Source organism: Oncorhynchus clarkii, chromosome 10 (genome assembly GCF_045791955.1).
Source record: "Oncorhynchus clarkii lewisi isolate Uvic-CL-2024 chromosome 10, UVic_Ocla_1.0, whole genome shotgun sequence".
Classification (NCBI taxonomy): domain Eukaryota; kingdom Metazoa; phylum Chordata; class Actinopteri; order Salmoniformes; family Salmonidae; genus Oncorhynchus; species Oncorhynchus clarkii.
The window spans coordinates 63,075,921-63,100,673 of record NC_092156.1 but is presented as its reverse complement, the minus strand read 5'-3'; the positions used below and the strand labels follow the sequence as shown (position 1 = coordinate 63,100,673).

At 42.7% G+C, this 24,753-nt stretch overlaps 1 protein-coding gene across 1 annotated transcript in view; it reads right to left on the bottom strand.

The window, feature by feature from the left end:
* Positions 1–11,915: 11,915 nt before the first annotated feature.
* LOC139419709 (deoxycytidylate deaminase-like) overlaps positions 11,916–24,753 on the bottom strand; it is a 35,401-nt gene continuing 22,563 nt past the window's right edge. Inside the window, exons 5-6 of the mRNA XM_071169694.1 lie at positions 19,703–19,799; positions 11,916–12,454 (exon numbers count right to left, since the gene is read on the bottom strand). Coding sequence (XP_071025795.1) covers positions 12,376–12,454; positions 19,703–19,799 — 176 coding nt within the window. The 3' untranslated portion in view covers positions 11,916–12,375. The remainder of the gene's footprint in view (positions 12,455–19,702; positions 19,800–24,753) is intronic.

Below are 24,753 nucleotides of genomic sequence, written 5' to 3'. Positions count from 1 at the left end.
TATCGTAATAGTGCATGGCGATGGCACATCATATTTGCCTTCAAAATAGAATCTCCACTTGAAATTAGCTCAGTAAGCCTCTATCACGAATCCCTAACTTTTCAGGCTGTGTGAGAAAAGTTCCGATTCTTGTGAAGAGTGCTGCAACAGCGAGATGTATGAGTTTGTCAGGGATCATGGTAGCTGTATTCGGTCATAGAGCTGCTAGGGGAGCAATTTAAACTCCCGAGCCCCCTGCCGCTGTCCAGCTGTCCAGATGCATTACAATGGACAGGACCATAGAGAGACTGGCTGGAGAGGAGTAATGACGAATGGACACACACACAATCACACACACACACATATGTCCAGACCCAGACTCACCATTACCCCCAGAGAGGTGAGAGACAGCAGATTGGTATGAAAGACAACAGCAGGTCCTTTCAGTCAGTTCCCACTGGGCACAGACATCAGTTCAACGTCTAGTTTGGATTTACATTTGATTGAGTGGTCAACTAACGTGAAATCGACAAGAAGTGTCAACATGTCATTGGACACAGGTTACTTTTTGCAAATCCAATCGGTTTTCCACGTTGATTCAATGTCATCGTATAGATTTTTAAGGTTGAAATAACGTGGTAACAACGTTGATTCAGCCAGTTTTTGCCCAGTGGCTTGTACTGATGCTGGAGGAACAAAATTAATGCCTTTGGCCCAGCAAACAGCAAGAAGAATGCTTTACCCAGACAGATGTCCCACTGGGCACAGACATCAATTCTATTACACTTTGGTTCAAAATCATTTAATTGAAATGGCGTGGAAACAATGTTGATTCAACCAGTGTGTTATGCCTGATTCACGTTATAAGTCCGACCCGAACTGTACTGGCTCTGATATTTTCTTTTCACATTGTTCTTTCCAGTAACTATGGTGGATGTGTAAACAGGCCAACACCAGTACAGCTCGGCACAGCTCAGCTTGGTTTGGCTCAGTTGTGTTACAGTATTACTCTATTATAGGAATACTAAATGGCTAATTTTAATGGAGCCTTCACAAAACAATTATGCCCATTTTTCAAGGTCTAATGCTAATGACTAACGTTTAGATTTAGTGTTGGTACAGTGTGTACTGTGTGTTCTCAGTGTGCTGGAAGAAGAAGTTGTTTCTCCGAGCGTTTTTGTCAGAGCTTTTTGTCAAAGCTGTGTCTTAATGTCGGATTAGAAAAATAACCGCCACTCAGGGCAGGTTCAGTGCCAAAATGTCTGATATCTCCCAAACGGGGTTTAGGCTTTCAGCCTTCAATGAGGTGCAGAGAAGTTTTGGCTTCAAGTGAAGAGAAAGAGAAAGGGGGGGAAGAGAGAAAGAGATTGGAACCGAAAAAATAGCTAGAGAGAGGAAAAAAAACAGAGAAAAGAGATTGAGTGCAGATTATAACTCCCCTAGGGACACACAACTGCATTATGGGGACATTTAAACCCCTGTTTCATTTATATTTCACTGGGTTTTTGGGTGACAGTTTCTATTATAATAATAATAATAATAATAATAATAATAATAATAATAATTAAACACTGGGTGATCTAACTGACTGTATACAGTCTAAAATCTACACACCGAGATTACGAAGGAAACAGCTATTCATTTTGTTCTTCCATTTTTCCATGGTTTTAAGCTGTCAATCAAAGTCACTACACTAAGAGGAAGAGGATGCCAAGATACACATTCTTAACTTTCCTCTTCCATTCTTTTCTCCTGTGTCTATCTGGGCCCGTATTCAGAAACCGTCTCAGTGGGAGTGCTGATCTAGGATCAGTGTTTGCCTTTTAGATCATGATGAATAAGATTATATGGAAAGGAGAGGACCTGATCCTAGATCGGTACTCTTCTGAGACGTTTTATGAATACAGACCCTGGTTTCTAATCTGTCAGTCACAGACACTATAAAAGGATGCCAAGCAACACAGTCTGAAAGCTAGAGAGACTGTCAAGAATGTTATTTTAATGTTTTGCTTTGTCGTCCCCGTTTAGTTCTCGTGACGGGGGGGGGGGGGGGGGGCGTGGCCTTACGTCTACATTGTGTTCAAACCAACGTCAGTCAAACCCGGCAGATGTAGGCCCAACTATCCCAATCCAATAAAGGAGTACCCACTGGGAACACCACGTCATTTCAACGTGGATAATTGGGTAATATTCGGTTGAGACGTTGATCAATGAGGTTACCACCTATATTCATCCACTCAAAAAGACAGCCAAAAGTTAGTTGAATTTCCATTGTGTTATCACGATGTTATCACGATGGTTTTCAACCAGCTAAAAGCACAACCAAATTCCAGTGGACTTTTTTTTTTTTTCTTCTTGATTTTTGGTTTAGTTGTCACCCAAATATCTGTCACTGTGCTTTCAACCGTTTTAAAACCACCACAGCAAAGTTAAAATGGGAATAGAATGTCAGATATTTTGTTTAGTTGTACAACAGATGAACATGTTATCACTGTGATAGCATCAAAAAAATGACCTGGATTGTAGTTGAGATTACATTAAAAAAAATAGATGGCACAGATTATTACAGCAAGTGTGAAGATCTCCACAGACCTGCAATGACCTACGCATATTATCTTAAACATACAGGCTTTATATGATTACATATAAGAAGACATGTATAGTTATAGGAACCTCCAAATGTTAAGGTTGGATGTTCCAATAGTTTGTAACATACAATAAATCACCTACAGTTAATGCTATTACAAAAGTAATATTCAATTGTGTTTGGTTGACAATGCAACCAAATATCAACATTTTAAAGGAGATCTACTGCTTGGGTATTTCCATGAGCTGAGACATTGGCTTAATCACATTTCACTTTTATTTGTAGTTGAGTTGGTGAAGAGAATCCAACTTCTCATTTTGTTAACTTGTCGACCAGGTAATATACAATCAAATGTTTACTAAACAAAATATATACACAACATGTTGGTCCCATGATTCATGAGCTGAAATAAAATATCCCAGAAATGTACCATACACACAGAAAGCGTATTTCTCTCAAATGTGGTGCACAAATGTATTTACATCCCTGTAAGTGAGCATTTCTCCTTTGCCTAGATAACCCAGACACCTGACAGATGTGGCATGTCAAGAAGATGATTAAAAAGCATGATCATTACACAAGTACACCTTGTTTTTATTTATTTATTTAACCCTTATTTAACTAGGCAAGTCAGTTAAAAGCAAATTCTTATTTTCAATGACGATCTAGGAACAGGCAATCTTCCGGTTACTAGTGCAACGCTCTAACCACTAGGCAACCCATTTGAGCAGGACAATAAAAGGCCACTCTAAAATGTGCAGGTTTGTTACACAACACAATGCCACAAATGTCTCATGTTTTGAGGAAGTGTGCAACTGGCATGCTGACTGCAGGAATGTCCACCAGAGCTGTTGCCAGGGAATTGAATGTTCATTTCTCCACCATAAACTGCGTCCAACATCGTTTTAGAGAATTTGGCAGAATGTCCAATCGGCCTCACAACCACAGACCACGTGTAACCACGCCAGCCCAGGACCTCCACATCCGACTTCTTCGCCTGCAGGATTGTCTGGGACCAGCCACCGGACAGCTGATAATTGAGTTAAAAGAATAGTCTAAGTTAAAGAATAGGAATAAATTAAATAAAACTTTAAATGCACTTTAAATAAAGTTTGATTTAATTATATTCACTAACTTAGATTTTTGGTTAAGATGGAGACGTGAATCCAACCTATCAATTTGTAGACAAACTGGAATTAAAGCCAGACTAAGTCAGTGGCTCAAATGGAACTATCCAAGCAGAAGATTAATCTCCTTTAAATGTTGCTATTTGGTTGTGTTGACAACTAAACACAATTAGACCACTAAATATCATTACATTTGAAATCCTACCGAGCTTGAAACCCGAGGACTATTGTCTATTTTTAGTTGAATTCCTTGTTGAGTTGAAACATTAGCTGTGAATGCTATACAGGCCCAAATAGTATATTTGATTACATAAGTGATAAAGTATGGATACATTTAATTTGCTCTGTTTAACCTTCCCTTTGGAATGTCTTCGATAGCAACAGTGAATATATTTCACGTTTAAGTGGAGATCTCTCAACAATCATTCTGATGATAGCGCATTGGTTAGTCAGTGACATATAGCAGGGCTGGGATTGGTTAAAAAAACCCTGGATGGGAGATCAAAGGGTAGCTGTACATAGATACATTCTCCAGTAGGAGGCCCTGCCCAGCATATCGTTTTTTTTCCTTCTGATCTTGGGTATAACGTGGACAATCTGACGTTGTTTTAGAGGTTAATCTCTATTGACATTTGGTTACCATGATCCCATGGTTGGAATTTCCCCCTCAAAAAAACATTTTACGTTGATGTATTCTTTCAAATCCAATTATTTTCCACATCACAATACGTTGAGAAATGATGTTAAAACAACATTGATTCAACCAATGGGTAAGTGCCAGTTTCCCAGACACAGATTTTGGCTAGTCCTGGACTAAAAAGTATGCTCAATGGGGAAATCTTAATTTAAATAGCTATTTAGTCCTACATTTAGGCTTATTTTGTGTCAGGGAAACTGGCCCATACAGAACTACTTGGTTTACCAGACCAATATACCTTGTGTTTTTCTTACTTCTCAGAAGATGGACCTAGTTAAGGCTGTATGGTTTCAAGAGGTGTAGTAATGTATTAATGATAATGGTTTGGAGCAGTGTTGTAGCCTAATGAAGATATGGTCAACAAGAAGCACTTCGCGATTCGAAGTTAATTATTTCAAGCAATTTCACCATCTGGACCTGACAGTACAGATTAAGACCTTTTATTTTCCAGTTGATTTTAGTTTCTTAATTCACACTAATTAGAGAAGCCGCTGAAAAACCCTTGCTTTTTTTCCTTCTATTAGCCTAAACCTACATGAATTGGCAGTCTCCAAATAACCCCTCCCAAAAGTTGATGACATCTTCAAAAGACACTACATAAAATGAAATATATATCAAGGAGCTGTCTATAAAAATGATCAACTTTTAAGTGTGACACTATTGACTTCAATTCATCTTTGAGAAGGTCAAGCGCTGCTTGCTGAATGATTCTTTAATCCAAATGTCACAGCAGATAAGCATGAGCCACGGTACGCACATTAGCAGGAGAGCGTCCTGAGTGTTCCAAGCAAGAGACCCACACGAACACATGGACACACACACCGCACATTAGCAGGATAGCATCCTGAGTCTGCCAAAAGATTACCAGCAGGCCTCTTGGGTCAAGCTTTTAAACCCTCTCATTTCCTGACGTCGGCCTAGAGCGAGCGTATGTGTGTGTGTGTGTGCCGTCTTACTTAGAATCTAATTTACCAGCTTCCTTCTCGTGTGTCTCCATCCTGCAGCAATAAAGCAACTCATGTACTTGCTTTTAAGCCCATGGCAATATTCAATCTGCATGACGTTTTCTGGCTGGTCAGTTGTCAAGCTATCCTGAGGGACGATCTCTTTAAGGACATTTCAAGGTGACCCTTAACTAAAACCCTCTGAAGGTCACTCCGGGGTTAGGATGTGGTGACACCAAGTCCTTGGTGTCTAGTGTCATCGCCCATCTGTCTTATACACTGTGGACTCTTGTGGACTGACTGACAGAAAAGGCAGTGAGACTGACAGGTTTATAAAAGTATTATACAGTAGGCCTTCAGTCAGGCATATGTCAGGATTCTACATGGGGGGGGGGGGGTATATCTCCAGACTGACCATAAGATAAACTGACGGTGTGGTGTACTGTAGTTTAGTCACAGTGGGAATGTGTGTGGCCTCCCCAGGCCTCCTCCCCCGAGGCGTGTTTTGAGAAGGCAGAAAGGAGTGAAATAACAAAGGCTTGGACACAAGCCATTCCACTTCAGAGCTCAAAAACTAAGACTAGCTCTCCTCTTTTAACAGCTCGTCTGTAGGAATTGACCAGGAAGGAACAAAATGTAACAACAAACGCCCACCCTGCCTAACAACAAGATGACAGCCAGGCGGGCGAGGAGGAAGTTAAGGAAGGGCGGCTCGGCCAATAATTGACGACTATCACAATGCAATAAGTGGGAGATTGTGGCACGTGTGTGGTGCGCGTGTGTTCATTCTCGCTGTGAACGGCATCGTGAAAAGCTTCTCTCATCGCAATGAACTTCGCTGTGCATAAACTGTATCGAGAGAACAACTCAAGATTCCATCCCCATTGAATAACATTGGAAAAGAAGTCAGCGAGAATGACTGCTTTTTACAAGTATTATACAGTAGGCCTCAGTGGAGGCTGCTGAGGGGATGAATAACATTCCATTCACTCCATTCAGGGCATTACTATGAGCCGTCCTCTCCTCAGCAGCCTCCACTGGTAGGCCTTTAGTCCGGCACATGTCAGGATTCTACGTGGGGGAACAAAATGTATTTCACCCAACACCTCCAGTCAGTGTAGCCACAGTGGGAATGTGTGTGCTGTTTCCCCCTGAGGGGTGTTGAGAAAAAGCCTGATTAAAATGCAGTTGACTCTCTTTTCATCTTCTAAATGAAAACAGAAATTTGTGAAATAACAAAGACTTGGACACGAGCCATTCCACTTCAGAGCTAGTGCTCTCCCCTTGCCGAACAGCAACAAACGCCCACCCTGCCTAACAACAAGATGACAGCCGGGCGAGGAGGAAGTGAACGAAGTACCAATAATTGGCGACTAGCGCGATGCAATAAGTGGGAGATTCTGCTGCGTGTTCTATCTCTGCCGCTGAAAATTACCTGTGTGTGTGTGTGTGTGTGTGTGTGTGTGTGTGTGTGTGTGTGTGTGTGTGTGTGTGTGTGTGTGTTCTCGGTGTGAATGGCATCGGGGAAAAACGTATTTCACCACCATGAACTACGTTGTGCATAAAGTGTATCACTAGAACACTCAAGATTCCATCCCCATTGAATTATATTGGAAAAGAAGTCAGCCAGCATTGCTCCTTCCCGCGGATAATAGGAAAGCTATTTAGCTTGACATTGTGCTGGAGCCCACTGTGTATGCATAGGCCATTACTCATTTGGGAGATGGACCAAACATAATGTGAAGAATTGGGCTTTATTTTCCCTTTTACTGTTGCATGGTGTAACTATTAACTGTACCCTGGATTTGTCCCAAATGGTACCCTATTCCCTATATAGTGCGCTACTTTTGAAGGAGTTGGAGCTTCTGTAGTGCAGGGGAGGTTAAGGGAGGACATGATAAATCTGTGTACAGTACACACACACACGCACACAGAGAGAGTTGTCAGAAAGAGAAAGAGTGTGTGGGTGTGTAGGCCTTTGCACACGTGTGTGTGTGTGTGTGTGTGTGTGTGTATTTAGGAGTTACTTATTATTTAGCCCATGGCCAGCTCAGTCTTTCATTAGTAAAACGCACACCCATCACTGCTTCTGACCAGCTCCCACAGCAATTAGAGAAGCTCCCAGGACAACTGTGTGTGTGTGTGTGTGTGTGTGGCGGAGCAGGAAATCCAAAATCCCGGACCTGGGGGCTCTGCTGGCCGACTGTGACACATCCTGATTCCTACAACCTGTAATATAGAAGGGATACATAGATAGCCCTTCTCTCTCTGTTTCTCGCTTTATTTCTCTCCCTCTGTCACTCTAATTGTCTTTCCTATTCTTAGCTGAAACAACTCTTCCCCTCGACTAGATTACCAATAATGAATTACACGGTGCAGCGAGGAGAACACTGATTATTAAAGAAAAGCAACTCTATCTTTCTTCCTGTGTGTGTTGTGCGTGAGAGGTCATTGAACCTCTCCACAATTGTTTTCTTGAGATAAGATGTTATCCCGGGAATCTTCACAGGAATGTTATATTATTCCCAGGTGGGAGTGTTGAGACCCTATTTTTACACAGGCACTGTGACAGGACAGCTCTGTGAAGTCAATTACATCTGCTCAGGTAGAGAGAGCAAATTGTTACTTTGATAGATTTATCCTGTGAGATATCATTAGGACCCCACAGAAAGATGGATCTCATCATGTCTCTCATTCATCTCTATTCATTTCCTGAGTATTAGATGGAGTCGGCTGTCTATTACCGGTGGGAATAGGTTTGTAATGTAGGAAGGGGGATATTCTCTACAACAGCGATGTTGACGTCCCACCGACACCAACCATGCATACCTCTGTTCTCTGACCATGAACACAAAGATGTCTTCCAGCGTGCTTCAGCACTCTGTTTCTCCCCAAAACGCCTGATTGACATCTACAGAACAGTGAAGAAACTTCCTGTCTCTGTCTAATTGGCGTGCAATCACATACCATTTCCACAGCCACCCAGGATATTTGTCAGCTAGCTAGGAGACCGGCGTGACCCTCCTTGTCGGAGAGAAGCAGTAGCAGGTTGACTTCAAACAATCACATGCGTTTTCCTTCGGGGCAGAGCTGCCTCCAGAACATGATTCATCCCAAAAAATGTCAACCTGCGAAGCAGTAGTTATTTCCGCAGCGGTTATTAGTCTAACACACTGACTTAATGGGAAGAGACAAGTGTGTAATGATTATTATTTGGCCACACTCTCCTGTCCTGTCTTTCAGCAGAGGAGACAGCTATGGAGTGTGTCACAAATTGCCCGTCCGTCCTAGTCGGAATGTAAGGAGGGCGGTGGATGGATGAGTCTGCGTTTGTGCGTATGTGCGTTTGTGTCTGCTACAGATTGCCTGGATCATCTTTTCCTACACTCTTTGAAGAAAGGTGTTATCTAGAACCTAAAAGGGTTCTTCGGCTGTCCCCATATGATAACCCTTTGAAGAACCCCTTTGGTTCCAGGTAGGAACCCTTTCCCCAGAGGGTTATAAATGGAACACAAAATATTTCTACCTGGAACCAAAAAGGGTTATCCTATACAGACAACCAAAGAACCCCCTTTGTGTAAGGTAGATCTTTTTGAACACCATCAGTGCTTTGCCTTGCCCTTTCTGAATTTCTAGATAAGATGGGTAAATTGATAAATAGATGGGTAAATTGATAAATAGATGGGTAAATAGATAAGGAGAGTGTGAATGTTTGGCGGATGAAAAAGGTTTACATTGCAGTTTGAGATTAGATTTGGTTTTACCTGTTTGAAATGGAATAAATATAAGAAGACCGTGGGAAAAAGTTAATGTCTAAACATAAATTGAAACTCATCTCTTTGTTCTATATTCAAATCGGGTAAACAGAATGAATGTGATATCTTTAAATATAGTCCGTTTTCATTAAGCTGTCAAAACTATCCTCTTTGAAATTAAACGTAAAACTACTTAAACATATGACACATTCAGCACACAGCTGAAGATGTCTTTTGTTTCTAGCCATGTTCAGTACACTCCATCTGCTGTAGTATACACTGTAAATCAATTTCAAGGTGCGCGCAAATCGTCTCACAAAACTATCAGCGTTTGCGCTCTCGTGTGTTGACATACAGTGGAGTGAATATTAAACAAGACGCCAATACACGTATTGTCTTCTGTCGTTCTCCACCCTAGCTCTTATTTTCGTTGTTCTTAATCAAAGATAGTATGTCCAGCTGTGAACTATTTAGCTCGTTTCCCACTCGGGAATAGCAGATGGGATGTGAGGCATCGGGATCAGTAATATGCTATTTCCCAGAAATCCACTTCACATCCCTAGCTGTGATTTGTCGTGAAGTATCACGTCTTTTAGACGTTTGTGGATGATCTGTTCTTTCCAATCAGAGGCTTCGGTGGTGATCTGTAGAAAGCGAATGCAATCAAAGGCCTGTCGAGGTAGCTTTTGTTGATTATGTGTGGGCGCTTGCTTGCATGTTTTTCCATCAACGGCTTCTGTTACCCATCTACCAGTCTCTTAGCATGTGTGTATAGCTAATTTATAACCGAGCATCTATGTCAAGCAGGAGGCTCATTCTACACTGAATTTCCTGTTTCTGTCCCTATCGCCAAGGCGACAATTTCACACGTTGTTGACAAGCCCCTGCATATCTGTCCTTTCACATCGGATTCCATCGTCCCAGACTGGCATGCACACGGATAGGAAAATAATGGCTGATATGCCAGTGAAGAGGTGACTCCGGGATGCTGGCCTTCTAGGCAGAGTTGCGAAGAAAAAGCCATATCTCAGACTGACCAATAAAAAGAACAGATTAAGATGGGCAAAATAACAGACACTGGACAGAGGAACTGTCTAGATGGCCAGCATCCCGGAGTCGCCTCTTCACTGTTGACGTTGAGACTGGTGTTTTGCGGGTACTATTTAATGAAGCTGCCAGTTGAGGACTTGTGAGGCGTCTGTTTCTCAAACTTGGATTAGCTAACACGTGTTATTGGAACATTGGATTGATGGTTTTTGATAATAGGCCTCTGAACGCCTATCAGCCGTTTCAGGCTACAATAGTCATTTACAACATTAACAATGTCTACACTATATTTCTGATCAATTTGATGTTATTTTAATGGAAAGAAAATGTATTTTTTTTTAAAGAAATGCACATTTCTTAGTGACCCCAGACTTGAACAGTAGTGTATTACAAATACATTTACAAATGTATATTTTTGTATCCTAAAATGCATCCCCCTAAATATATTTTTCTTTAGTCAGATAAAGTGAGACAGGAAATGACAACCAGAGTGATGGCTTGTCCACCTGTACCTCCACATGGGGCCAGCTATAAATGTGGGTCCACTACGCACCATGCTCTCTCTCTCCTCCCCCCCAGCCCTGGCTGGCCGGTGTGTCATTTTTATACGATGACTGCAGCAATCACTCATGCCGTCCACGCTGGTTGGCAAACCTAAGACACTCATGTCAAAATCAGATGTGAGCATGCAGGACAAAAGCAGTTCAGGTAATACTAGTAAGGCGATTCGGGGAAGATGAGATGTAGACATGAGAGGGTTTATTGGCCAACAGAGGCCCTGACAAGCTGGAGGTAGAGAGGGAACCAGGGTAAGATGTGCATGCACTGCCTTGCTCCTTTCCAAAGCTCTTGAACTCACAGGAGTCTCTCCCCTTGTTAATCTGTGGAGGATAGAGCACCTCAGAGGATGACACCTATTAAAGAGCATGAAGGGTAGGGAGGAAAAGAGGTCGGGGGAGAAGAGAACGGAAAAAAAGAGTGTGGTGTCCCACAGACCTCTCCGAACCCTCTCCTGAGACTCACCATATCAACACCCTCTAGATCAGACGCAGGCTAATCAATTACTTTCTCATTCTACCTTCCTCTTCATTCACACACACTTGTTTCAAGGCTGGGGAAAGATGGAAATGCCAGGTTATTTTATTACCACTTCACTCGCTGCCTTTTTTTGTCAGGTGTGAGTGGGAACGATTTCAAATTCTGTCTACATGGAGGCTGTTTTGAGCAGCGCATCTAATATGGAGTTATCCTTCTATTCCATTTCTCTCCCACTTTGTCTGGGTCCAACCACCAGCTCAATTTTTTTTAACTAGGCAAGTCCGTTAACGTAAATAAGAATTTGTTCTTGACGGCCAAACCCGGATGACGCTGGGATAATTGTTCGCCACCCTATGGGACTCCCAATCACGGCCGGATGTGATGCATCCAGGATTCGAACCAGGGACTGCAGTGACGCCTCTTGCACTGGGATGCAGTACCTTAGACCGCTGCGCCACTTGGGAGAACGTGGGGTCCAGTGAAATTGAACAGCATAGTTTAGTGTGGGGTATTGAATTGACCTGCATATTGCATATTCACAGTATTACACACATGCACCACTTCATGTCCAGCAGATCTATGCTCGGATATCACCCAAAATATTATGTCTGTACTTTGACAAAATCTCCAATTCCTCAAAGTAGAGAGTACTTCTACCAGCTGATTGCTCTTCTATTCAAAGTTATGAGACAAAGCTACAGCAGTTTCTATAATTTTGCATAAACAGACTGTACACTTGAATGATTTTAAAACATTTCTCAGTTTTATTTGGTTGACATTGCATGTGCAGCACACAATATGATATGGTTTAGTGTTTCAGTAACCCAACATTTGTGACCTAATATGGTACTAATACATTTAGTCTAACACTTAGAACTACAAAATCAGTAGTTGGTCTAAAACCGTAAAACTCAGTGGAAGAGTATCCTGATTGATTTTTTTTTTTTTAAATAAATGTTTAACGAGACCACAGTAAAAGTAACTCCATGAGACCCAATGTAAATTTTCACAATTTCACAACTCAAATCACTTTTTGCACTGTAAAAAAACAAAAGCAAAACCTTTCCAATGAATGTTTCTATATGATTTTCAACATTTACAGTAGACATACTTGAGTTCCTCTAGGTGTGGTAGATTGAGGGGAGGAGTAGACATCAAAGCACCCACTCTTTCCCTCTCCTCTTTCTCAAGGTGAGTGTATTCAGCCTGTTCCGTTGAACATCCCAGAGTTAATAGAATTAAAATCGATGACAAACTTGCTTCGCTTGGGCTTGAACTGCCTGGGAACAGACAAACAGCGTGATGAGAAAAGGAGAAAAAGCAAGTCACTCTTTTTGTGAAGCTATGAACTTTTCCTGGAACTTTTTCAGCACAGGGACTGGTTTTGAGTGAGAGACAATAGGGTGAGAGGAAGCAGGGACAAAGATGAAGGGGAGACAGTTAAGAAGAAACTCATAGCTTTCAGATGATTTCTCCCCACACTTCAACTTAATATCCTCCTGCGCCCAGGAAGGAGCTCTGGGGGGGTTCAATTACCCACAAGCCCGTTGGGGAGAAGGAGAGGGGGTGTAGGTTGGAGCAGCCGCCCACTCTAGGAGGTAATGACCAGGACCAGGGGCTCATTCTGCCCCCCTATCGCCCCCTGCCAAGGTCCCCAAAGCAGACTCCTCCTGTCCTAATCACTCTTATGCCTCTGTGGGTCAAGCGCAATAGAGTATCACAGGCTACATCCCAAATGGCACCCTGTTCTCTATGTGGTGCATTACTTTTGACCAGTGCCTAGGGTACCATTCAGGACGTAAACAAAGTTTTGTATCATAACAGCTACCATTACTGCAGTGAAATGGCAAGCCACTAACCTTTCTATAAAGCAGTTTCTTAACACCTTGTCGTGGCGTACGTGCCCAAGCAGAAGAGAAGAGGCACTGTAGCGTCACAGTCCACCACTGCACGACACACTAAAAGCCTTGCTGCCTTTTAAAATGCCATCAATAATAGCATTCCAGGACACCTTTCTTTCTGAAGACAGACCCACCGTCCTGCACAGACACACCCTTAGCCTGTTCAGTCGCGCACACACACGGAATGAATGCTGCTTGCAAACCTGCTTTTAAATCCCAAGGCCAAAGATGTTCTCACTCAAATGTCATTTGTCACATGCGCCAAAATACAACAGGTGCAGACCTTACCGTGAAATGCTTACTTACAAGCCCTTAACCAACAACGCAGATTTTTTTTTTAAAGAAAGAATTACCTCCTAAAAAATATGAGGCTATATACAGGGGGTACCGGTACCGTGCCAATGTGCAGGGGTACAGGTTAGTCGAGGTAATATGTACAGTACCAATCAAAAGTTTGGACGCACCAAACAAGAGTTTCTTTATTTGTACTATTTTCTATATTGTAGAATAGTGAAGACAAACTATAAAATCATGTAACCAAAACAAATTGTTAAACGAATTAAAATATATTTGAGATTCTTCAAAGTAGCCCCCCTTTGGCTTGCCGACAGCTTTGCACACTCAGCTGTCAAGGCAAAGGGTGGCTACTTTGAAGAATCTAAAATATATTTTAATTTGTTTAACAATTTGTTTTGGTTACTTTAGCTATTTTATAGTTTGTCTTCACTATTCTACAATATAGAAAATAGTACAAATAAAGAAAAACCCTTGAATGAGTAGGTGCATCCAAACTGACTGATACTGTACATGTAGGTAGGGGCTATGTAGGTAGTGACTATGCATAGATAAAAAAATGGGGGGGGGGGGGTCAATGCAAATAGTCCGGGTAGACATTTAATTACCTGTCTAATTACTTGCTGTGTGGTAGCAGAGAGGACAGTCTGACTAGGGTGGCAGGAGCATTTGACAATTTAGGGCCTTCCTCTGACACCGCCTGGTATAGAGGTCCTGGATGACAGGAAGCTTGGCCCCGGTGATGTACTGGGCTGTATGTAATAACTTCTGTAGCACCTTGCGGTTGGATGCAGTGATGCATGATGGTGCAGCTGTATAACTGAGGACCCATGCCAAATCTTTTCACTCCTGAGAGGGAATAGGCATGGTCTTCCCCTCTTCCTGACGTGTTTGGACCATGATAATTTGTTGGTGATATGGACGCCAACGAACTTGAAGCACTCAACCTGCTCCACTACAGCCTCATCAATGAGAATGGGGGTGTGCCCGGCCCCACTTTTCCTGTAGTTCACAATCAGCTCGTCTTGCTCACGCTGAGGGAGAAGTTGTCCTGGCAGTCTGACCTCCTCCCTGTAGGCTGCCTCATTGTTGTCGGTGATCAGGCCGACCACCGTTGTTGTTGGCAAACAATGATAGTGTTGGAGTTGTGCATGGCCACGCAGTCGTGGGTGAACAGGGAGTACAACAGGGCACTAAGCATGCACCTGAGGGGCCCCCGTGTTGAGGATCAGCGTGGCAGATGTGTTGTTGCCTACTCTTACCACCTGGGGGGGGCCCGTCAGGAAGTCAAGGATCCAGTTGCAGAGGGAGGTGTTTAGGGCACTTTGGTGTTAAATGCTGAGCTGTAGTCAACGAACAGCATGCTCACATAGGTGTTCCTTTTGTCCAGGTGGGAAAGGGCAGTTTGGAGTGCAATGGAGATTGCGTCATCTGTGGATCTATTGGGGTGGTACGCAAATTGTAGTGGGTCTAGGGTTTCTGGGATGGTGTTAATGTGAGCTATGTCCAACCTTTCAAAGCACTTCATGGCTACAGACGTGAGTGCTACAGGGCTGTAGTCATTTAGGCAGGCCACCTTGGCGTTCTTGGGCACAGGGAATATGGTGTTCTGCTTGAAACATGTAGTTATTACAAACTCGGTCAGGGAGAAGTTGAAAATGTCAGTGAAGACACTTGCCAGTTGGTCAGTGCATGCTCTGAGTACGAGTCCTGGTAGGCCGCAGGGCTTGTGAATGTTTAACCTGTTTAAAGGTCTTACATCGGCTACAGAGAACGTGATCACACCGTCGTCCGGAACAGCTGGTGCTCTAATGTATGGTTCAGTGTTGCTTGCCTCAAAGCAAGCATAGAATACATTTAAATCGTCTGGTAGGCTCGCGTCACTGGGCAGCTTGCAGTTGGGATTCTCTTCTTTATTCCGTAATAGTTTGCAAGCTCCACCACATCCGACGAGCGTCAGAGCCGGTGTCGTAGGATTCCATCTTAGTCCCATATTGACGCTTATTTATGCCTGTTTGATGGTTTGTCGGAGGGCATAGTGGGAAAACAGTCTTGTAGCTTAGTATCTGCATCAGACCACTTCCGTAATGAGCTAGTCACTGGTACTTTCTGCCTGAGTTCTTGCTTGTAAGCAAAAATCAGGAGGATAGAATCATGGTCAGATTTGCCAAATTCAGGGAGAGGGAGAGCTTTGTATTTGTCTCTGTGTGTGGAGTAAAGGTGTTCTAGAGTTGTCCTCTGGTTGCACATTTAACATGCTGGTAGAAATTAGGTCAAAAGGATTTAAGATTTCCTGCATTAAAGTCCCCGGCCACTAGGAGCACCGTTTCTTGGTGAGCATTCTCGTTTGCTTATGGCCTTATACAGCTCGTCGAGTGCGGTCTTAGTTCCTGCATCGGTTTATGATAAACACTCTTGGTAAATAGTGTTGTCTACAGCTTATCATGAGGTACTCTACCTCAGGCGAACAAAACCTTGAAACTTAATATTAGAGATCACGCGCATCAGCCGTTGTTGACAAATTTGAAAAACCACCATCCCTCGTCTTACCGGAGGTTGCTATTGTCTTGCCAATGCACAGAAAACCCAGCCAACTGTATATTATCCATATCCTTGTTTAGCCATGACTCGGTAAAACATAAGATATTACAGTTAATGTCCCATTGGTAGGATAGTCTCGAACGGAGCTCATCCACTTTATTCTCCTGGGATTGCGCGTTAGCCAGTAGGAGATGATAAAGGCGGATTATCCATTCGCAGAAGAATTCTCAAAGGCTACAGTTCAGTCCACAACATTTGACAAATTACAGTAAATTGTATTTCTCTAATTCCTATCTATGGCAATGGGACGGCGCTCAACCAACGTGAGTCGAGGTTCTACCAAAAAAAGTAATCATAAGGAAGGATAAGGCGTAACACTTGCTCAACACAAAAATGTGTTTTATTTAAGTGGAGTTAAGATAAACGTTTCAGCCTTCAACGAAGGCAATAATTCCTATCTGCAAATACTAAGGGCAATTCAACTGGTTATACTGCGTCAACACTGATTCAGACATTCGTTCATTGATTTTCCTCAAGGTCAAAAATGTCCCTTGAAACTTCTATTGAGTATGAGATCCAGTTAACAGTCCAATTTAATACACGCTTTCGGTCCAAACGCCAACGGACAGAGAAGATGGATAGAGACGGAAAGAAAAAGGAGGTCTGAAAGGAGAGGAATAAAATAGTCATTGCAAACGTGTAGGAGGAAGTACATGATCAGCTCAGGGATTTGGCCTTGTTTCCCAAACTCGGTCCTGGGGACCCCCTGGGTGCACATGTTTTTTTGCCCTAGCACTATACAGCTGATTAAAATAATCAAAGCTTGAGTATGGGAAACCCTGAGCTAGAGGACAACCTGAATAGGTGTGTGTGCGCATGTAGAGGACATCCTCAAACCAGCTAGTGGCGTTAACCTCTACACCTCCATAGACTGGTAGCCCATTTGAACAAATCTTCAAATATTGCTATATTAATTTAAAAAAATAATTGAATCAGTGTAAGTACATCCCAAATGGCACCCTATTCCTTGTAGAGTGCACTACTTTTGACCAGAGCCCTATGGGTAGTGCCATAAAGTAGTGCACTACATAAGGAATAGGGTGCCATTTGGAACACAGCCTATTTCTTGTCTCCTCTGGCTTCCTGTCTCCAACAGTAAAAGTCTTAGTTGATCTGTCGAGGATGAAGTATTAAGACTGTATTTAAATACCTGAGCTGCAACCCTGTGTGTTTAATGTGGCTCAGTGGGAGATTTCTGTGTGTGTGTGTGTGTTAAGTAGCAAAGGACATTTCAATGGGAATCAATGATAAAGTTCTGTTTATTCATGTACCTGCAGATAGACGTTTGTGGGTGAATTTCTATTTTTCCCAGTGTGTATATGTGTATCTAGAGAGTATGTATGTGTTGTTCAGTGTGTTAAAGTCCTGCAACAGGGTCGGATACCTACGGTTCCGCAAAAAAACATACTAATTTGTCGATGTGCAGAGCTTGCGTTTCCTTCTGCCACGTGACATTACGCTGCAAAGTTTATTTTCCCTGACTCCTAGCTCACGTGAAAATGGTTAACATAACAGGAGAAATAAAAACAAAGGTTACGATGGTGAAATACACCTGGTGCTGCTCGACTGAAATCGGCAGTTTGGAGTCATTGTGGACAAGGAGGACAACCCAGTAGATGGAAGCACAGCCTGGTTCAATTCGACCGTTCACAGCCAGTTTAAACCTGTGCATTTTTGCAGCCTATAGCCTATTTGATTCTGGGAATTATTTAGGTTTCAATTCAACTATTTGATTATCTAAACAACATTGAATGTAAAGGTTTTCTCCGCACTATTGGTTAGAGCCTGTAAGTAAGCATTTCACTGTAAGGTCGAATACCTGTTGTATTCGGCGCATGTGATGAACTTTGATTTGATTTGTCGGCTATAGGCTTTCATTTGGTAATAAGAAAGCCTGTAGAAGGATCTTTGGCAATGTGCCGCATCGCATTGTAAAAATATGAAGATATAATTCTTAAAGGGGGGCTGAACTTCATGATTTGGCCTAGTTTTGGGGCTTGGTCATTAAGAAATGCTGCAGCCATGACTGATGCCAAACGAGAGTTGTACATTTGTCTCATTAAATGCTTCCAATGTTTGTATATGAACTTCTAAAATGTATACACTGAACAAAAACATAAATGCAACATGGAACAATTTAAGATTTGACTGAGTTACAGTTCATATAAGGAAATCAGTCAATTGAAAAACATTTTAGGCCCTAATCTATGGACTTCACATGACTGGGAATACAGATATACATAAAAGGTAGGGGCATGGCTCAGAAAACCAGTCGGTATCTGGTGTGACCATTTGCCTCGTGCAGTGCAACACATCTCCTTCTCATAGACTTGATCAGGTTGTTGACTGTGGCCTGTGGAATGTTGTCCCACTCTTCTTCAATGGCTGTGCGAAGATGCTGGATATTGGGCGGGAACTGGAACACGCTGTCGTACACATCAATCCAGAGCATTGCTGGATATTGTCGGGAACTGGAACACGCTGTCGTACACATCAATCCAGAGCATTGCTGGATATTGTCGGGAACTGGAACACGCTGTCGTACACATCAATCCAGAGCATTGCTGGATATTGGCGGGAACTGGAACACACTGCTTCACATCAATCCAGAGCATCCCAAACATGCTCAGTGTCCAAGTATGCAGGCCATGGAAGAACTGGGACATTTTCACTTCCAGGAATTGTGTACAGATTTTAGCAATATGGGGCTGTGCATTATCATTCTGATACATTGAGGTGATGGCGGTTGGTGAATGGCACGACAATAAACCTCAGGATCTCATCACGACATCACTGTGCATTCAAATTGCCATCAATAAAATTCAATTGTGTTTTAATCTCGTTTATGCCTGCCCACACCATAACCCCACCACCACGGGGCACTCTGTTCACAACGTTGTCATCAGCAAACCACTTCCCGATAAAAGACCTGTTGGACTTACTGACAAATTATCTAAAACAGAGGCGGTTCATGGTAGAGAAATTCTGGCAACAGCTCTGGAGGACATTCCTGCAGTCAGCATGCCAATTGCCTGCTCCCTCAAAACTTGAGACATCTATGGAATTGTGTTGTGTGACAAAACTGCACATTTTAGAGTGACCTTTTATTGTCCCCAGCACAAGGTGCACCTGTGTAATGACCATGCTGGTTAATAAGCTTCTTGATATGCCACAACTGTCAGGTGGATGGGTTATTTTGGCAAAGGATTAATGCTCACTAACAGGGATGTAAACAAATTTGTGCACAGAATGAGAGAAATAAGCTTTCGTTAATATGGAACATTTCTGGGATATTTTATTTCCACTCATGAAACCAACACTACATGTTGTGTTTATATTTTTGTTCAGTATAGAATATGTAGACACATAGACAAGACGACATTACCAAAATATCTACCTGCTCCTTCCATCACACCGCCCCTTCTCATCCCCTCCCCTAAAAGCCATCTCTCCACCCCTTAATCTCACTCTCCACTGCTGACCCCCCAGTAGTCCCAGGGCAGGTAGTTAGTGGGTAGGTTTACACCCCTATCCAGGCACTAACCCCACCCCGCAAACCCTCTGAAATACAGGTTCAAAGACACATGTAACTCTGAGGGGAGCGCCATCTAAACCCCAACCCTGTTTGTTTGGAAACCTCTTCACACAAAACTGTCAGATGTCAATTAAGTCATCATAACATCCTCGTCCCTCCATCCAGGGGCAACACACACGGCGGCTCAGAAGACTCACTTGTATTGGATCCCTGCCAAGTTAAGCAGCCGTCTGGAGGCAGTCATTTCAGGGATGTCGTGGTACTTGTCTGACAAATAAATCACGTCCTTTATACCTGTAGGTAAGAGACAGCGAGGGGAAAGAGGGAGGGGAAAATAAAGGGAGAGAGAGAGAGAGAGTCAATTATCTATCGGACAGGCTCGGGATGATGGTGAGCGGTGACTAAGGGAGGGAGGGAGGCCTCAGTAAACCCTGCGGAGTGATGAGGGGTGCAATTTTGTGTGTTCACACACACACACACACACGTGTACTGTATGGGGGCGGTCGATAAACCCTCAACAGCAGGCTGAGTCCAATACCGAGAACTAAAGACGAAACAGGAAATCTACCAACCCCAGCTGTCATCTTTAAAAGCACCCCCTTCCAACTTAATGGAGGTGTGTGTCTGTGTGTGTGTGTGAGAGAGACACTAAGCACTATAAAAGGGCCTGGCTCGATTAGTATATCTACCGTACCATCATGCTTGGGAGGTCTGCAGCTCTCTACACAAACACACAATTTCACTCTGGCAAAAGGTCACATACAGCGGGTGCCCGCCTTATCTGCCAACACCCCCTGAAACCCCCCTAAACTGCAGAGATAGGATTGGTTGTCCCCCATGGCTCTGTGCTGAGCCCGCCTGATATCTTCCCCGCATCATCAGAGCTTTAGGAGCCGCTGGCTCAATCCGGCTCAGCTTTACCCAGCATGGCTTCCCAGTCTCACCTGCCCTGTATTATCGGACAGTTTCATCTGCGGGAAACTGTGAAAGAGCTGGTATTTATTCTGTGATCCGCTGAGGGGAGACCACGCAGAGTGAATTCTATTCACCACAGTAGATAAAGAGCGACTGACTATAGGGCTGGCTGGTGGTGTTACTGTTAGCAGCACCAGCTCTACAGGGAGTGAAAGACAGGCTAGCCTCTAGCATAGTGGTTTACCCCTTCTAGTAGACAAACGGTGGTGATAATATCCACTCACCTGGTATGGACTGGACTGTTATGCTCATCATATTCTCTTCACTTCGTATCACACCAGTAATTGTACAGTTACTACTCCGATCGCTGATGTTAATATAAAAGGGTGAGAAATGCCAGCATGTGGAGCTACTGAAATCCAACTGTAATCACAGTAAAGCAACAGCCTGATCCAGTGGTTCTTAATTCTGGTAATCCAGGGTGCATGTGTGTTTTTTTGCCCTAACACAACACACCCGAATCTACTCAACTCATCGTCAAACCTTTTACTAGTGGAATCAGGTGTGTAGTGCAGAAATGTGCACCCCTTTGAGTCCCAAGGATCTTAAAAAAAAAAATTACAAGAGTTTAGCCTACTTCACAACAACTATACAGACGACTATTCAAAAGAAACATTAGCAGCGAATAAATATGTACGAAAACAACAAAGCATATCTGAATGTGTGCAGCGGCGCTGCCTGGGCTAACAATGGATCAGATAAATAACTAAAACGCACAAAGCGTCACTTCTCCCAAGTGGAAGTAACAAAGAGCTTTATGGTCGGATTGTTTGCAGCCGTAGAAGGCCACAGAGTGCAGAGACAGTACGTGGGGCGAGCTCATAAATCACCCGCTGAAAATAATTTCTCTGATATTTAGATTTGCATACAAGGTATTATCCTTATTCCTAGGTGTATTGGTTTTGAAAAGCACAGATGCAATGAGCGTGAATCTACATACATTAACACACACAACCTATGACTTTCTGGGGAAGAAAAGTGTTCCCCGCAAAAATAAATAACTGCAAATAAACACATTTAATCAAACTTGCTTACTTATTGAAGTAATGTCCGGGTGTGAGTTTACATATGGTAGCAGTCTGAAAGGGGATAATGACAGTGTTCCAAATGTATAGCCAATAAACAAACCATGAATAAAAATGCATTGTCAATATTTCCTGGTGGGGGCTCTGCAGGATTTGGCATTAGCGCTTGGCTGAACTCCAAGGGATATAATGATTGGTTGTGAAGATGGTCAAGGCGGGGCTCCAGCAGTAGGTGGTGCTCATGCTGTCAGACCAAAATGAGTCTTAGTAGCACAGAGGGGGAATCGGGGAGATGGCTTGAAATTACACTGGTTTATTTTGGCACAGAATCGTGTGTGTGAATAATGTCCTTACTATGTAATTGGGCAACTGGGCATTTCGTTTTGATGTGTGTAAGGAAGGCGCGGGTTGTGTGTGAGAGTGGGATTGTGTGTCGTTTGGGGGGTGCAGTGGTTATGAAGTGGGGCTTCACTGCCTCACAGCTCTAATAAGAAGGAAAAGCATGTAGAGGATCCAAGATCAGCCCAATCAACGGCCTTGAGTTAACAGGCTGTAGCACGGAGAAGTGGTGTGTTTCTGTTCGAAAGCGCGGCTTCCAAGAGAGAAAAAGACTCAACATCCCCACTGCTTGAGACAGTTTCAGATAACCTTCTGCATCAAACGGGGAGCTTTACAAGTCGCCAAGGACAAGACCTTTAGTCTAGTGTACGATAGCCGACACACACAATTTAAAAGCAAATGGGATGAAATTAAACTAGTCCGTCTAAAACACATCCTTCAGAGCCAAGTTGGGGGGGGGGGTTGCTTAACGACCATAGAGATGGGGATCTGAGTGTCAGAATCTGGTCAAGCAGTAGTGGTCTTGACTCAAAAACCACAACCCCCCCCCAGCGAGCCAGCCCAGTCTCAGCCACCTTCTGCCTATGCTTCTACTATCAGTCTCCCTTTCCCCAGGTACTGTCCAAAAACAGACAAGAAAACCTGAAGTTCCTAGATGGGGTTCTGAGTCTGACCACTTGAGACGCCAGTAGTAGTCATGTTAAAAAAAGGTGCAGAATTGAAGAAATGTACTATTGAAAATCACCCACAACGACTTCTCTTTCCACTGATCTTATAGTGAAGCAACAGAGGAAAACAGATCCATATTTTATATATAAAAACGTTAAAAGGAAAATCTTTAAATAAAGCATTGTTTTCTCTCTGCGTCTGGAAGATATCTATTTATTGTGAAGTATACTGAAGGTGATATGCACATCCCAACCTTTTAGAAAACCGATGCCTCTGTAGATACTGTCAAAAGAAAAGGCCTGCACGGCACACTGTGTAATTTATCATGTCTCTAGCCGTTGCCAAGACAACACTCGCAAAAAAGAAAAAACATTTTGTAGCTTGAAGACTGAGAAACAATACATTTGAACTGCTAACCGACCGCAAAGCGCTACAGAAGGTTGTGCGGACTGCCCAGTACATCACTGGGGCCGAGCTCCCTGCCATCCAGGACTTCTAGATCAGGCGGTGTAAAACGAAGGCCTGAAATTGCCAAAGACTAAAGTCATAAACTGTTCACTCTGGAAAATGTCACCGGATCATCGGATCTCAGACCAAAAGGCTCCGAGACAGCTTCAATCCCCAAGCGTTAAGAACGCTAAATAGTTACCCGGACTATCTGCATTATTTTCTACATTGTAGAATAATAGTGAAGACAACACATATGGAATCATGTAGTAACCAAAAAAAGTGTTAAATCAAAATATATTTCATTTTAGAGATTCTTCAAAGTAGCCACCCTATGCCTTAACAGCTTTGCACACTTATTTTTAACTCTGCATTGTTGGGAAGGGTTCGCAAACAAGCATTTCAGTGTAAAGTCTAGACCCGTTGTATTTGGCGCATGTGACAAATCAAATATTATTTTATATTGTTATCAAACTAACCAGAAACACTGGAAAACTAGTAAACAGTCATGCTGGGATGGAAAACTAGTTGGAATCAGAGAGACCGTTTGAGTAGTTAAAAAACGCACCATTCTGGAACGTTCCACAACAGTGACTTGTCCACTGAGGACAGCTTAACTTTATGACTGCAGGGGCAGTATTGAGTAGCTTGGATGAAAAGGTGCCCATTGTAAACGGCCAGCTCCTTAGTCTCATGCATATTATTAGTAATATTGGATAGAAAATACTCTGAAGTTTCTAAAAACTGTTTGAATTATGTCTGAGTATAACAGAACTCCTATTGCAGGCAAAAACCTGAGAAATTCCACTTCCTGTTTGGATTTTTTCTGGGGGTGGCAGATCTTCAACCAAGCTCTCATTGAAATTACAGCGAGATATGGATGAGTTTTCACTTCCAACGCCTTCCACTAGATGTCAACAGTCAATAGAACTTTGTCTGATGACTAATGTGAAGGGGGGGGGGGGGGGGGGGTGTCGAATGACACAGGAAATAGTCACCACTGCCATGAGTTGACCATGCATTCACAATTCTCCGGTTGGAACGTTATTCATGATATGTAAACAACATTCTAAAGATTGATTCAGTACATCGTTTGACATGTTTCTACTGACGGAACTTTTGGACATTGTCACGTTATAGTGGACAGGCTTTGACTTTGGAATTGTTTACCAAACGCCCTAACCAAAGTAGCTAATTGGACATAAATAACAGGCATTTTCGAACAAATCAAGCATTTATTGTGGACCTGGGATTCCTAGGACTGCATTCTGATGAAGTTCATCAAAGGTAAGGAAACATCATGTATTTTCTGGTTTCTGATGAATCCAACATGGTGGCTAATTTGGCTTCTGTTCTGAGCGCCGTCTCAGATTATTGCATGTGTTGCTTTTTCCGTAAACTTTTTTTGAAATCTAACACAGCCGTTGCATTAAGGAGAGGTATATCTATAATTCTACATTTAGGATGAGTATTTCTGTTGAAACGATGTGGCTATGCAAAATCACTTGATGTTTTTGGAACTAGTGAATCTAATAAACCAATGTAAACTGTAAAAAAAAAAAAAAAAAAAATATAAATATGAACTTTATCAAACAAAACATGCATGTATTGTGTAACATGAAGTCCTATGAGTGTCATCTGATGAAGAAAATTCAAGGTTAGTGATTCATTTTCTTTACTTCTGCTTTTTGTGAATGCTATATTTCGCTGGAAAATGGCTGTGCTTATTATGGTTTGGTGGAGACCTAACATAATCGTTTGTAGTGCTTTCGCTGAAAAGCCTATTTGAAATC